The sequence below is a fragment of the Notolabrus celidotus genome, chromosome 13 (assembly GCF_009762535.1).
Source record: "Notolabrus celidotus isolate fNotCel1 chromosome 13, fNotCel1.pri, whole genome shotgun sequence".
NCBI lineage: Eukaryota > Metazoa > Chordata > Actinopteri > Labriformes > Labridae > Notolabrus > Notolabrus celidotus.
This window is the reverse complement of record NC_048284.1, coordinates 2,722,493-2,738,724: the sequence shown is the minus strand read 5'-3', so window position 1 is coordinate 2,738,724 and position 16,232 is coordinate 2,722,493. Positions and strand designations below refer to the sequence as shown.

General features: G+C 42.7%; 1 protein-coding gene across 4 annotated transcripts in view; it reads left to right on the top strand.

Annotated features, from left to right (window-relative positions):
- Nucleotides 1-16,232, top strand: part of LOC117824657 — a 46,658-nt gene that overhangs the window by 2,188 nt on the left and 28,238 nt on the right. For 3 of the 4 annotated variants that reach the window (XM_034700210.1, XM_034700207.1, XM_034700209.1), the window contains exons 3-6: nt 2,000-2,191; nt 3,771-3,973; nt 4,075-4,099; nt 6,075-6,266. In XM_034700210.1, coding sequence (XP_034556101.1) covers nt 2,000-2,191; nt 3,771-3,973; nt 4,075-4,099; nt 6,075-6,266 — 612 coding nt within the window. Of the gene's footprint in view, nt 1-1,999; nt 2,192-3,770; nt 3,974-4,074; nt 4,100-6,074; nt 6,267-7,846; nt 8,050-16,232 lie in introns of all 4 variants that reach the window. The other variant, XM_034700208.1, reaches the window with a different exon arrangement.

Here is a 16,232-nt window from a genome sequence, read left to right as displayed (position 1 = left end):
TAGTAATGGTTGAAGTAAGGAAGGATGAGTAGGGGTCAAGGTAAGGAGGGATACTTAAGGTTTAAGTAGAGAGGAATGAATAGGGGTTGAGGTGGGGGGGATAATTAGGGGTCAAGGGAGGTATGAGTTGGGGGTGAGGTAAGGAGGGAGGAGTTTGAGGTGAGGTATAAAGGGATGAGTAGTGGTCAAGTTAGGGAGGAATGATTAGTGGTTGAGGTACGAAAGGATGATTAGGGGTCGACGCAAAGAGGGATGATTAGGGCTTGAGGTATGGAGCATGAGTAGGGGTCAAGGGGTTGAGTAATAGAGGCATGAGTAGGGTCGAGGTTAGGGAGGGGATGAGAAGGACATGAGGTAAGAGGGGGTCAAGGTAGGAAGGGATAAGAGTGGATTGAAGTAAGGAGGCATTAGTAATGGTTGAGGTAAGGAGGAATGAATAGGGGTCAAGGTAAGGAGGGATAATTAAGGTTTAAGTAGAGAGGAATGAGTAGGGGTTGAGGTGGGGGGGATAATTAGGGGTTGAGGGAGGTATGAGTTGGGGTTGAGGTAAGGAGGGAGGAGTTTGAGGTGAGGTATAAAGGGATGAGTAGTGGTCAAGTTAGGGAGGAGTGATTAGTGGTTGGGGTACGAAAGGATGATTAGGTGTCAAGGCAGGGATGCATGAGTAGGGGTCAAGGCAAAGAGGGATGATTAGGGGTTGAGATGGGGAGCATGAGTAGGGGTCGTAGGATCGAGGAATAGAATTATGAGTAGGGGTCGAGGTAAGAAGGGGTGAGAAGGGGTCAAGTTAGGGAGGAATGATTAGTGGTTGAGGTACGAAAGGATGATTAGGGGTTGAGGTAGGGAGCATGAGTAGGGGTCGAGAGATGGAGTAATAGAGGGATGAGTAGGGGTCAAGGTTAGGGAGGGGTGAGAAGGGGATTGAAGTAAGGAGGCATTAGTAATGGTTGAGGTAAGGAAGGATGAGTAGGGGTCAAGGAAAGGAGTGATTATTAGGGGTCAAAGTAAGTAAGGGATGAGTAGGGGTCGAGGGAAGGATGCACGAGCAGGGGTCGAGGTCAGGAGGCAGGAGTAATAGTCGAGGTCAGGAGGCATGAGTAGGTGCCGAGGTCAAGAGGCAGGAGTTGGGGTCGAGCTCAAGAGGCAGGAGTAGGAGTCGAGGTCAGGAGGCATGAGTAGGAGTCGAGGTCAGGAGGCATGAGTAGGGGTCGAGTTCAAGAGGCATGAGTTGGGGTCGAGGCTAGGAGGCATGAGTAGGGGTCGAGGTCAAGAGGCATGAGTAGGGGTCAAGGTCAGGAGGCATGAGTAGGAGTCGAGGTCAAGAGGCATGAGTAGGAGTCGAGGTCAGGAGGCATGAGTAGGGGTCGAGGTCAAGAGGCATGAGTAGGGGTCAAGGTCAGGAGGCATGAGTAGGAGTCGAGGTCAGGAGGCAGGAGTATGAGTCAAGGTCAAGAGGTAGGAGAAGGGTCAAGTTAAGGAGGCATGAGTAGGGGTTAAGATAGGGAGGCAGGAGTAGGGGTCGAGGTCAGGAGGCATGAGTAGGGGTCAAGGTCAGGAGGCATGAGTAGGGGTCGAGGTCAAGAGGCATGAGTAGGGGTCAAGGTCAGGAGGCATGAGTAGGAGCCGGGGTCAGGAAGGATGAGTAGGGGTTAAGATAGGGAGGCAGGAGTAGGGGTCGAGGTCAGGAGGCATGAGTAGGGGTTAAGATAGGGAGGCAGGAGTAGGGGTCGAGGTCAAGAGGCATGAGTAGGGGTCAAGGTCAGGAGGCATGAGTAGGAGTCAAGGTCAAGAGGTAGGAGAAGGGTCAAGTTAAGGAGGCATGAGTAGGAGCCGAGGTAAGGAGGCATGAGTACGGGTTGAGGTAGGGAGCATGAGTAGGACTTGAGGTAAGGACAGTTAAGTTTTAAGCTTCTCCTTTGTCTTGTTTCAGAGATGACGCTTCATCAAACAGTTTAAAACTTTGTTCTTCTTTGACTCAAACATTCTTCTCCATCCTCAGTGCCCTTTAAGAAGTTCTTCGTGATAGTATCCGGCAGAACCCAGGATGCTCATAAATCCATGGTTGAAAATTTGAAAAGGATTGGCCAGGTTGAGGTGTTCACTCTTGACAAGAGTGACTACATTCTGCTGTTCTGTCCCATCGCTTCAAGAGTGGGAACTGATATCAGTGAGGCCTTGGAGAACGTTCCAGGTAGGTAGTGGATTTGACTGAACCTGGATCTATTTAATTATTTAAGGCTTAAACAAGAAGTATTCATTAAAGACTTAAAGAAACTATCATGTTTGCTTGGCCTGATATTGGGATATAAGTTACAATCAGCAAAGCCTTATGTGATAAAAAGAATTACTTCATTAATATCCAGTTTGATTTCTAGAGCTGGGTATCCCATGATTCCAAAGGTCCTGGTTTGAGTCTGTTTGAATCGATTAGATACGACTGAATTTGGTTCAATTAGATTTTGTTTTATTTAATTTGATTCAAGATTCAATTTGTATGGATACGATTCGATTTGATTCCTGATTGAATTAGATCCAACTCGATTTGGTTAAATGCTGTTTATTTGTTGCAATTCGATCTAATTCGACTTGGTTCCATTAGATTTATTCAATAGATTCCTGATTCAATTCGATTCGAGTTTATTCAGTTCAACTCAATTTGATAAGATTCAATCTGACTCGATTTGGTTCAAATAGATTATTTCTGATTCCGGATTTAATATTTGATTACTGATTCAATATGCGATTAAATGATCGATTTGATTCACGATTCAGTTAACGGTTCGATTCTCGATTTGATTCATTAAAATTCGACTTAAATTGATTCAGTCTGACGCAATTTGGTTCAATACAATTTTGTCTCATTCGATTTGATTCGATTTGATTCGAATTGAATCGATCTGAATTGATTTGAATTAAATCTGACTTGATTTGGTTCAATTTGATTTAGTTTTATTCAATTCCATTTGATACAAGTTGACTCGATGTGATTCCATTAGATTTATTCATAGATTCTCGATTCAATTCGATTCGAGTTGATTCAGTTCAACTCAATTTGATAAGATTCAATTTGACTCGATTTGGTTCAAATAGATTATTTCTGATTCCTGATTTAATATTTGATTACTGATTCAATATGCGATTAAATGTTCGATTTGATTCACGATTCGATTCATGGTTCGATTCACGATCCGATTCAATTCATTAAAATTCGACTTAAATTGATTCAGTCTGACTCAATTTGGTTCAATACGATTTTGTCTCATTCGATTTGATTTAATTCGATTCGATTCAATTTGACTCGATGTGATTCAATTAGATTTATTCAATTCGATTCCTGATTCAGTTCTGTTGGATTTGGTTCAGTTAAACTTAATTTGATTCGATTCAATCTGACTCAATTTTTGTTCAATTCAATTTGATTCATTTCTATTCGATTCGATATGATCTGACTTGATTTGCTTCAGATTGATTTTGATTTTATTCATTAAGGGATATTTCTGTTACATTACCAATGTTGTTTCCTTATGAAAAAGATGATCACATATATCAGGAACTTCCTAACCCAGTGCATTGTTGAAAACATGTAAGGTCACTGTAAGACTGTACGGACATACTGTGTATCCTAGCATATGAAATGAGCTGAATGGTAACTTAAACCCAAATTTCCTCCCCAGTGTGGTTTGTCTCAATCTATATCTATATTAAAAGATTGCTGCCTCTTCATAAGCTTCATCTTGTTTCTGAATGATTTCATATTTCTGTACTTACAGATGATAAACAAGTGATAATGGTGGTGATGCATCACACCTTCAATCCTGAGCATATTGTAGCCGACAGCAGGAGACTGGTGACCAACACAAACGTCTGCCTTGTCGTGGACACTCTCTTCTACGACGGACGTTTCCTGGACTGTAACCGCAATGAGATCGCATTGCATGAGATCAGGACGCTTCTCGGAGTTCCTGCTCTACCGGTAAAACTACTGAAACTCAAAGTAGAAAGCTGTGATGTTATGGAAAGATGCGGTCTGAATAACAGATTCATATCATTCTTATTCTTTGTCTTTTCTTACAGAGCCCTGTCGGGGGCAACTCCAGTTGTAAGTGTGATTATAATTACCTTTTAATTTCATTAAGATGACCAAATGTGTATGAAACATTTATATCCTTCTTCAGTCTGAAAAGGCTGGGAGGTGAACCCATGATGGAGCTTCTGTCTCTTAAACGTGACATATTCTGCTCTTTTTCATCAACATATATTGGTCTAAGAGGTCCCCAAAACATGTCTTTAAAGTTTATTGCTCATAAAAACTGGGTTTAAGTAGAGAGGGGGGGATAATTAGGGTTTGAGGAAGGGAGGTATGAGTTGGGGTTGAGGTAAAAAGGGAGGAGTTTGAGGTGAGGTATAAAGGGATGAGTAGTGGTCAAGTTAGGGAGGAATGACTAGTGGTTGAGGTACGAAAGGATGATTAGGGGTCGAGGCAAAGAGGGATGATTAGGGGTTGAGGTATGGAGCATGAGTAGGGGTCAAGGGGTCGAGTAATAGAGGGATGAGTAGGGTCGAGGTTAGGGAGGGGGTGAGAAGGACATGAGGTAAGAGGGGGTCAAGGTAGGAAGGGATAAGAGTGGATTGAAGTAAGGCAGCATTAGTAATGGTTGAGGTAAGGAAGGATGAATAGGGGTCAAGGTAAGGAGGGATAATTAAGGTTTAAGTAGAGAGGAATGAGTAGGGGTTGAGGTGGGGGGGATACTTAGGGGTCGAGGGAGGTATGAGTTGGGGTTGAGGTAAGGAGGGAGGAGTTTGAGGTGAGGTATAAAGGGATGAGTAGTGGTCAAGTTAGGGAGGAGTGATTAGTGGTTGGGGTAGGAAAGGACGATTAGGTGTCAAGGCAGGGATGCATGAGTAGGGGTCAAGGCAAAGAGGAATGATTAGGGGTTGAGATGGGGAGCATGAGTAGGGGTCGTAGGATCGAGGAATAGAATTATGAGTAGGGGTCGAGGTAAGAAGGGGTGAGAAGGGGTTGAGGTGAGGAGGATGAATGGGGGTCAAGGTAAGGAGGGATAATTAAGGTTTAAGTAGAGAGGGATTAGTAGGGGTTGGGGGGGGGTAATTAGGGGTCGCGGTAGGGAGGTATGAGTTGGGGTTGAGGTAAGGAGGGATGAGTTTGAAGTGAGGTATAAAGGGATGAGTAGTGGTCAAGTTAGGGAGGAATGATTAGTGGTTGAGGTAGGAAAGGATGATTAGGGGTTGAGGTAGGGAGCATGAGTAGGGGTCGAGAGATGGAGTAATAGAGGGATGAGTAGGGGTCAAGGTTAGGGAGGGGTGAGAAGGGGATTGAAGTAAGGAGGCATTAGTAATGGTTGAGGTAAGGAAGGATGAGTAGGGGTCAAGGAAAGGAGTGATTATTAGGGGTCAAAGTAAGTAAGGGATGAGTAGGGATCGAGGGAAGGATGCACGAGCAGGGGTCGAGGTCAGGAGGCATGAGTAATAGTCGAGGTCAGGAGGCATGAGTAGGTGCCGAGGTCAAGAGGCAGGAGTATGAGTCAAGGTCAAGAGGCATGAGTAGGGGTCAAGGTCAAGAGGCATGAGTAGGGGTCAAGGTCAGGAGGCATGAGTAGGAGTCGAGGTAAGGAGGCAGGAGTATGAGTCAAGATCATGAGGTAGGAGAAGGGTCAAGTTAAGGAGGCATGAGTAGGAGCCGGGGTCAGGAGGCATGAGTAGGACTCAAGGTCGAGAGGCAGGAGTAGGGGTTAAGATAGGGAGGCAGGAGTAGGGGTCGAGGTCAGGAGGCATGAGTAGGTGCCGAGGTCAAGAGGCAGGAGTATGAGTCAAGGTCAAGAGGTAGGAGAAGGGTCAAGTTAAGGAGGCATGAGTAGGAGCCGAGTTCAGGAGGCATGAGTAGGGTTTGAGGTAAGGAGGCATGAGTACGGGTTGAGGTAGGGAGCATGAGTAGGACTTGAGGTAAGGACAGTTAAGTTTTAAGCTTCTCCTTTGTCTTGTTTCAGAGATGACGCTTCATGAAACGTTTTAAAACTTTGTTCTTCTTTGACTCAAACATTCTTCTCCTTCCTCAGTGCCCTTTAAGAAGTTCTTCGTGATAGTATCCGGCAGAACCCAGGATGCTCATAAATCCATGGTTGAAAATTTGAAAAGGATTGACCAGGTTGAGGTGCCCACTCTTGAAAAGAGTGACTACATTCTGCTGTTCTGTCCCATCGCTTCACGAGAGGGAATGGATGTCAGTGAGGCCTTGGAGAACGTTCCAGGTAGGTAGTGGATTTGACTGAACCTGGATCTATTTAATTATTTAAGGCTTAAACAAGAAGTATTCATTAAAGACTTAAAGAAACTATCATGTTTGCTTGGCCTAATATTGGGATATAAGTTACAATCAGCAAAGCCTTATGTGATAAAAAGAATTACTTCATTAATATTCAGTTTGATTTCTAGAGCTGGGTATCCCATGATTCCAAAGGTCCTGGTTTGAGTCTGTTTGAATCGATTAGATACGACTGAATTTGGTTCAATTAGATTTTGTTTTATTTAATTTGATTCAAGATTCAATTTGTATGGATACGATTCGATTTGATTCCTGATTGAATTAGATCCAACTCGATTTGGTTAAATGCTGTTTATTTGTTGCAATTCGATCTAATTCGACTTGGTTCCATTAGATTTATTCAATAGATTCCTGATTCAATTCGATTCGAGTTTATTCAGTTCAACTCAATTTGATAAGATTCAATTTGACTCGATTTGGTTCAAATAGATTATTTCTGATTCCTGATTTAATATTTGATTACTGATTCAATATGCGATTAAATGATCGATTTGATTCACGATTCAGTTAACGGTTCGATTCTCGATTTGATTCATTAAAATTCGACTTAAATTGATTCAGTCTGACGCAATTTGGTTCAATACAATTTTGTCTCATTCGATTTGATTCGATTTGATTCGAATTGAATCGATCTGAATTGATTTGAATTAAATCTGACTTGATTTGGTTCAATTTGATTTAGTTTTATTCAATTCCATTTGATACAAGTTGACTCGATGTGATTCCATTAGATTTATTCATAGATTCTCGATTCAATTCGATTCGAGTTGATTCAGTTCAACTCAATTTGATAAGATTCAATTTGACTCGATTTGGTTCAAATAGATTATTTCTGATTCCTGATTTAATATTTGATTACTGATTCAATATGCGATTAAATGTTCGATTTGATTCACGATTCGATTCATGGTTCGATTCACGATCCGATTCAATTCATTAAAATTCGACTTAAATTGATTCAGTCTGACTCAATTTGGTTCAATACGATTTTGTCTCATTCGATTTGATTTAATTCGATTCGATTCAATTTGACTCGATGTGATTCAATTCGATTTATTCAATTCGATTGCTGATTCAGTTCTGTTGGAGATGGTTCAGTTAAACTTAATTTGATTCGATTCAATCCGACTCAATTTTTGTTCAATTCAATTTGATTCATTTCTATTGGATTCGATATGATCTGACTCGATTTGCTTCAGATTGATTTTGATTTTATTCATTAAGGGATATTTCTGTTACATTACCAATGTTGTTTCCTTATGAAAAAGATGATCACATATATCAGGAACTTCCTAACCCAGTGCATTGTTGGAAACATGAAAGGTCACTGTAAGACTGTACGGACATACTGTGTATCCTAGCATATGAAATGAGCTGAATGGTAACTTAAACCCAAATTTCCTCCCCAGTGTGGTTTTGTCTCAATCTATATCTATATTAAAAGATTGCTGCCTCTTCATAAGCTTCATCTTGTTTCTGAATGATTTCATATTTCTGTACTTACAGATGATAAACAAGTGATAATGGTGGTGATGTATCACACCTTCAATCCTGAGCATATTGTAGCCGACAGCAGGAGACTGGTGACCAACCCAAACGTCTGCCTTGTCGTGGACACTCTCTTCTATGACGGACGTTTCCTGGACTGTAACCGCAATGAGATCGCATTGCATGAAATCAGGACGCTTCTCAGAGTTCCTGCTCTTCCGGTAAAACTACTGAAACTCAAAGTAGAAAGCTGTGATGTTATGGAAAGATGCGGTCTGAATAACAGATTCATATCATTCTTATTCTTTGTCTTTTCTTACAGAGCCCTGTCGGGGGCATCTCCAGTTGTAAGTGTGATTATAATTACCTTTTAATTTCATTAAGATGACCAAATGTGTATGAAACATTTATATCCTTCTTCAGTCTGAAAAGGCTGGGAGGTGAACCCATGATGGAGCTTCTGTCTCTTAAACGTGACATATTCTGCTCTTTTTCATCAACATATATTGGTCTAAGAGGTCCCCAAAACATGTCTTCAAAGTTTATTGCTCATAAAAAAACTTTGAAATCAGATGTTGGTCTGCCTGTAAACCCCTCTTTTTCAGCCCTGCTCAGAACAGTCTGTTTTCTGTGTCTGTGCCTTTAAATGAGAATGAGCTCTCTGACCACGCCCCCTCAGGAAGTGGATGTGGCCTCGGCTCTCCAGCACGTTAATCTAATGTTTACATGTTGGCTGAATCACAGACCTGCTGAATCTGATCCAGAATCTGATCCTGACGGAGAGGCGCCTGCAGCAGGACCTTTCTGAACCATTGGTCACAGATTTAGTGTTTCTTGTTGTTTTATTTGTCAGCATGTCCACGTGTGTCTTGGTACACAGCTACCAACATGTAGCTATGTGGCTATGCTAACTAGCGCCAGCACTTTTCCATGACAAATAAAAATCATCCACTAGATCTTCAAATCTGCAGACGTGGGGAGTCAAACCGACCTCTGTGTTTATTAAGACAGCCTACAACTAGCATGCCTCCCTCCTAAGCTCCTTGTTAGCACACATGTGTGCAGGGAATGAAACGGAGGAGGAGGGGTTGAGTTGTATTTTATACAGTCTATGGGCTGAACAAGCTCCGAGCTCTGACTTCCTGTTACAGACCGGATATTGTTGTGACGTATGAAAAACACTGAAAACTGAAACGGCTGGTTTCAGCACACATTTACAGAAAGGTGGAGAAATCAGAACAGGGGCAGAATGGATTATTTTCATTTTCAGGGGGTTTGTAGACAGGGACACATATTTCAGGTAGAGAACCATTAAAAAGTCCATTTTGCATGATATATCACCTTTAAAACAGTGACACTCATTAAATGTAATTCTTGAGCAACTTCCTGTTTGTGTTGTTCATGTTGAACGATACCAGATAAGTGATGGGCCTTTTGTTCTTCATTGTAGGGTTCAAAAGACAGATGACCTCCATCATCGTCTCCGTTGGCATCACGGCTTCCACGGCAGCAGTGATTCTAAGCCCTTTGGAATTGCAGAAGAACAAGAAAAAATAAACAGTTGGCTATTATTTCCCAAGTTCATTGTAGCATGGCATGAAAATATTCTTGGAGGGGCTGATGAATGTGTCATGTAATGCATGCCTGATAAAATGTGATGTTGTTTTATTGGAGGGGGATAAAGATGTCTCTGTGTTGAAGCATTTCAGTATTAATCTTTTATTTTAAGACTCATACAGGAGTGAGATTCTATATCAAAAGAACATAACTTACTCACGCATAGGATAAGATCAGCAAGGTACCACTTTGTCCACAGGGGGGTGCAAAAATCAACTGTAACAGAAAGTTACTAAAAGGAGCTTTAAAGCATAATCAAGTATGTGATATTCTTACAGTGTGATCAAGAGTGTGTATGAACATTTGTTGAAAATGGACCATGAAGTAATTTACTTTCTGTAAACTTAAATAAAGTCCCCTGTCTGTCTTTTTTGTCTTGTCTCTTTTTTAATTGGCCGACTGTCAATCAATCAATCAATCAATCAATCAATCAATCAATCAATCAATCAATCAATCAATCAATCAATCAATCCATCCATCCATCCATTCAGCCATCCATCCATCAATCAATCAATCCTACCATTCATCCATCCATCCATTCAGCCATCCATCCATCATCCATCCATTCATCCATCCATCTATCCTACCATCCATTCATCAATCCATCAATCCATCCATCAATCAATCAATCAATCAATCAATCAATCAATCAATCAATCAATCAATCAATCAATCAATCAATCAATCAATCAATCAATCAATCAATCCGTCCATCCATCCATCCATCCATCCATCCATCCATCCATCCATCCATCCATCCATCCACATATATAATGACTACACATAAATCAGAAATGGATTTAGAAGTAGAAACTACTTCCACCAGATCTGTGCCCGGTCCATCAAGGATCCTCCTCCTCCTCTCCTCATCCATGTTGTCTTTCTGGTCCTCTGAAAACCTCTGACCTGTTGACTCCAGGCCTGGCTCCGCTCATCATGACTTTGGTTTGTTGTTGTAGGTAAGTGAAATACGATCTGGTGATAACACAGTGTTTTATTCTGAAAATTAACCGGATGTTTTCATTTTGTTTTGGTGAAACCTGACTTCCTGTCCCGCTCCATCTGCTCTGTTGAGATTGATGCGTTCTCAGGGCTCAGAGTTTCTGCAGCACACTTCTGTTTACACTGAGTGTTTGTGTTTCCATCATCTGATCACTGTTTATGTGCACGAGTCCCTCGCATGTCGCGTTTGAGGACACAGTGAGCCGGTTGTAAATGTAAAAACTGCACAGATCTGTTTTTTTTTTTAAAAAAGGACAGAAAATGTCCAACAGAGGAGGGGAAGGATGTTTTCCATTTTTCCCCTCGGTCCAGTGGACCCTCAAAAAACGGCCATTCCAGGACTGAGGCAAAAAGACTCCAAACCACCACCATCATGGTCTATGTGGATCCGGACTCAAGATGTGGGTTTAAAAGAGAAGACTGCAGTTAGACTAAAACCTGATGCGGACTCTATACCTGACCTGTCCACCTTTCATTGTTTCAGAGGAAGAAAAGAGCCTACCGTCCTACAGATCACTCCCTCTGCAAGGACGCTCAGCCTCCATGTCTTCGAGCCTGGCCTCCTCTGTCGCCTTTCCCCCGGCAGTGTGAACCACCAGGAAGGCTCACATGAAGGAAGGCCTGATCCGGGTGTTGATGTCCCCCTAATGCAGACCCTCAGCTTTGACAGCATCTAAATATGAACCAATACGCACGTCCGCCGGCAGAATTCAGCAGCCTGTATCTGTGTGTTCTCCAGCGGAACGCCCTCCTGCTGGAGAGAACAAATAAAGGCTGATTTATACTTCTGCGTCGAACTGATGGCGTAGCCTACGCCCTAGGTCCGCGTAACTCCCGTACCTACGCAGAGGCCTACGCACGTAGCTGACGTGCACCTCCTCCAAAATGTAACTCCGCGTAGAGCCGACGCGGACCGCAAGCCCCGTGATTGGTCCGCTCGGCGGCTTTGTCTTTCCCGCATTCACAGCACTTCCGGGATCCCGGACATCGGCCACACATCGGCCGTGTATTTCATCTCCTCCTCTCTATTCTTCATGTAATCATGTCTGTATGATTAACAGCAACATGTATCAGCTGTAGATTAACATAACACGCTCTGAAACTCTGTGGAAAAGTAAACAGAGATCGTAGCGGGCCGGAAGTAGGCGACCGGCTATCAGAGAGACCACACTGCCCTCAGGCGTTTAGGAGGAGAATTACTGCGCGACACGGACACACCGACGCACAAGTATGTGGGGCTCATGTCCGCGTCAGACCCTGCTGCGTAGGGGCGACGCAGAAGTATAAATCAGCCTTTACATTTTGGAGGAGGTGCACGTCAGCTACGTGCGTAGGCCTCTGCGTAGGTACGGGAGCTACGCGGACCTACGGCGTAGGCTACGCCGTCAGTTCGACGCAGAAGTATAAATCAGCCTTTAGACCTGCATCTGCTGATGCATTCACGGGCTGTCGGAAATACACACTTCAAGGCCTTAAGAATCAGAATCAGAATCAGCTTTATTGGCCAGGTATGCTTGAACACACAAGGAATTTGACTTTGGTAAACTGTGCTCTCTTTGTACAAGGCATAAGAATACGACATACAAATACAAATATAAATATAAATACAATAACATCAGCTATAAATACAAAAGAACAACAAATAGGCATGACTAATATGTACAGGCTAAAATAATATGATAAAAGTGCAGTGGTCAGTAGCAGAGGTGGTTTTTACATTTTAAAAAAAAGTAGTTAAATAATAAAATAAATAGAAATATGGAATTCTGCTTGGAGAATTGTTGCATTGTATATTTACATGTATATTTACAGAGAGTATTGATCCAACAGGTATGACACTGTTATGGTTTAGTGTTCATCAGAGTGACAGCCTGGGGGAAGAAACTGTTCTTATGGCGGGTTGTTTTGGCGCACAGTGATCTGTAGCGCCTGCCGGAGGGGAGGAGTTTGAAGAATTTGTGTCCAGGGTGTGAGGGGTCAGCGGTGATGCTACCTGCCTGTTAAGGTACTTGTATAAGCAAACTGCAACAAAATAAAGGAAAGTATACAACTCTAGGTAGAAAGTTGTTGAATGAAAACTTTGACTGAAGTGCTTAAATGCAGTTTTTAGATACTTGTTCTTTATTTGAGTGGCAAATCCTTTATAAAGCTATTTTTATCTGGTAACTGGTTGACACAGAGGAAGATCACTCCTTTTAGTTTCATACAGTTTTACCGACTACCCTCATTGGTGGCCTTCAACTGGAGAAACTGTTATCAAGAGCCCTCCAAACTGCACGTTTAGTAGAGAAAAAGCAAAACTATCGATTATATGCAGAGGTAAGGAGGGGTGATTAGGGGGCGAGAGAAGGAGGGATGAGTAGGGGTAGAAGTAGGGAGTGATGAGTAGGGGACGAGGGAAGGAGGGATGAGTCGGGGTCGAGGTAAGGAGTGATGAGTAGGGGTCGACGTAAGGTGGGATGAGCAGGGATCAAGATAAGGAGGGATGATTAGGGGTCAAGGTAAGGAGGGCTGACTAGGGGTTGAGGGATCGGGTTAAAGAGGGATGAGTAGGAGTAAAGGCAAGGAGAGGTGATTAAGGGTCGAGGGATCGAGTTAAAGAGGGATGAGCAGGGGTCAACATAAGGACGGATGAGTAGGTGTCAAGGTAATAAGGGATGAGTAGGGGTTGAGGTAGGAAGTGATGAGTAGGGGTCAAGGTAAGGAGGGATGATTAAGGGTCAAAGTAGGAAGGGATGAGTAGGGGAGTAGATAAGGAGGGATGAGTAGGTGTCAAGGTAATAAGGGACGAGTAGGGGTCGAGGTAAGGAGGGATGAGCAGGGGTCGAGGTAAGAAGGGATGAGTAGGGGAGTAGATAAGGAGGGATGAGTAGGTGTCAAGGTAATAAGGGATGAGTAGGGGTCGAGGTAAGGAGGGATGATTAGGGGTCAAGGTAAGGAGGGCTGACTAGGGGTTGAGGGATCGGGTTAAAGAGGGATGAGTAGGAGTCAAGGCAAGGAGAGGTGATTAAGGGTCGAGGGATCGAGTTAAAGAGGGATGAGCAGGGGTCAACATAAGGACGGATGAGTAGGTGTCAAGGTAATAAGGGATGAGTAGGGGTTGAGGTAGGAAGTGATGAGTAGGGGTCAAGGTAATAAGGGATGAGTAGGGGTCTAGGAATCGAGATAAGGAGGGTCGATTAGGGGTCAATGTAAGAAGGGATGAGTGGGGGTGGAGGTAAGGAGTGATGAGTAGGGGTCGAGGATTCGAGTTAAAGAGGGATGAGCAGGGGTCAATGTAAGAAGGGATGAGCAGGGGTAGAGGTAAGGAGGGATGAGTAGGGGAGGAGATAAGGAAGGTGAGTAGGTGTCAAGGTAATAAGGGATGAGTAGGGGTCGAGGTAAGAAGGGATGAGCAGGGGTCGAGGTAAGGAGGGATGAGTAGGGGAGGAGATAAGGAGGGATGAGTAGGTGTCAAGGTAATAAGGGATGAGTAGGGGTCGAGGTAAGAAGGGATGAGTAGGGGAGAAGATAAGGAGGGATGAGTAGGTGTCAAGGTAATAAGGGATGAGTAGGGGTCGAGGTAAGAAGGGATGAGCAGGGGTCGAGGTAAGGAGGGAGGAGTAGGGGAGGAGATAAGGAGGGATGAGTAGGTGTCAAGGTAATAAGGGATGAGTAGGGGTCGAGGGAAGAAGGGATGAGTAGGGGAGTAGATAAGGAGGGATGAGTAGGTGTCAAGGTAATAAGGGATGAGTAGGGGTCGAGGTAAGAAGGGATGAGTAGGGGTCGAGGGAAGAAGGGATGAGTAGGGGAGTAGATAAGGAGGGATGAGTAGGGGTCGAGGTAAGAAGGGATGAGCAGGGGTCGAGGTAAGGAGGGATGAGCAGGGGTCGAGGTAAGGAGGGATGAGTAGGTGTCAAGGTAATAAGGAATGAGCAGGGGTCGAGGTAAGGAGGGATGATTAAGGGTCAAAGTAGGAAGTGACAAGATCAATAACTAATATCTCTGTTGTGAGTCATCATCAGCTGCATAAATTAGAACAAACATATCAGGAACCAGCTGATCATGGTGTTGTTTTCTTTGTTTTTGCATCATCTTTAACAGAGTATTTTTCTACCAAAGTTCCTGCTTATTAACCAGACACGTTCAACCCACATCACTCAGCTTTGGAAGATTACCAGCAGACCCTGAAGGCAGCAGCAGTCAGCAGCTCTTAGAGCAGGGGGGCGGGTCCTCCTCCAGTCTGCGTGAGGAGTCTCTGCATTACTTCTGAAAGGAGTTAACATTAAATATACACCTCCATTTTTTTCAAACACATTTTAAGCTGCATTAATAAGTTAAAATCTACATTATTGTAAATAAATACAGCGATTTTTCTGTCTTTGACAGGTTTTGGCAGACCCTTTTCATTATTTATCTTTAGTTTTCACTAAACTATGAACTCCTGAGTCAATCATGCAGGTCTGAAATACTTAAATGCTTCTTTCTGCAATTCTTTGTGTGCATTTGTCACTTTGAGAACACCCTTTAAGATGCATTTGATACAAAAACAACATGTTTTTATGCATTAAGTTGTCAGCAATATCAGTCTTACTGATACCATTATTTTACTGCTTGATGGAGGCTGTGTACCTTGAAACCTCATTAAAAAGAGTCGCACAAGAACATAAGAAGTTTCCCTCTGTGGCTTTCTTTAAGTGATATCATATATTTTTATGTGCAGAAGTTTGAGTTGGTGAACACATGTGCTTAATAAATTACATAAAGCATGATCAATAATTAAGTAAGTGTATTTTTTGTCTGTACACATTTTTAAAGAATCATAAAAATGGGTTGAATGCTTTCTCTCAGCACTTTCACTTCCTCCTGTCACCACTAGAGGGAGCACATGCAGGAAGCCTTTAATGTAATCTAATACAAACACGTACAATAAACTGATCATATCACATTAACCTCTCCTTCTTTATCTATTTCTTCTCTCTGGCTTCATACAATCAGGGCCACGTGTCTGCTGCATGCACGCTCTCTGTTCTGTGGTCAGTTGGTGCTCAGCCTCTCCCAGTCTAAGCAAAAGTGAAAGTGTTGCTCAGACAGAGAGCAGATCAGACTGGGACTAACATGCCAGAGATATTAGAAACAAATTATCAATCTCTTTCGTAAGTGGATCATTTTCAATCATTCCTTTCAGGCTATAAAAACAGCAGAATCTCTTCAATGCAGCGGAATAATAGAGATTATATTCTCCTAAGGTATTTTGGACTCTGTGTCTCATTGCTGGGGGAAAGCTTGAGCAGAGCAGCTGTGACAAAGCAGCTTGTGATGCTTACTTTTAAAGCTTTGTTCTCTTTTTGTTAAATGATGGTGACTAAAGATTAATCTGTGTTTTTAATCTCCTTTTCAGGGACATGGAGTCGAACACACCAAAAGGTAAGATGATTTATTTATTGTTTCAGGAAATTGAGACATTACATGCTTTACTTTCTCTTCTGCAGTATTTTAAGTTGATTAAACACAAATGAGGAAGTGAAAGAATGGAGGTTGTTCGATCATGCTCTCACAGTTATGCTGGTTGTGTGTAAAATGTCACATGGTAGTGAAAGTCAAAAGAAAACACAGACTATTAGTTTGTTTTTTTAACACAACTGACTCCACAACTTCTCTGAAACTGGACTTTGACCCAAAACACAAAGAATGTTCTGCGCTCACTTTACTCTTTGTATGATAACACACTTCAGCAGCTACTTTGACTTTTATAAATGTGTCTGTATGTTTCTGTCCATAAGAAAAGAATTTAAGTAGGGATCAA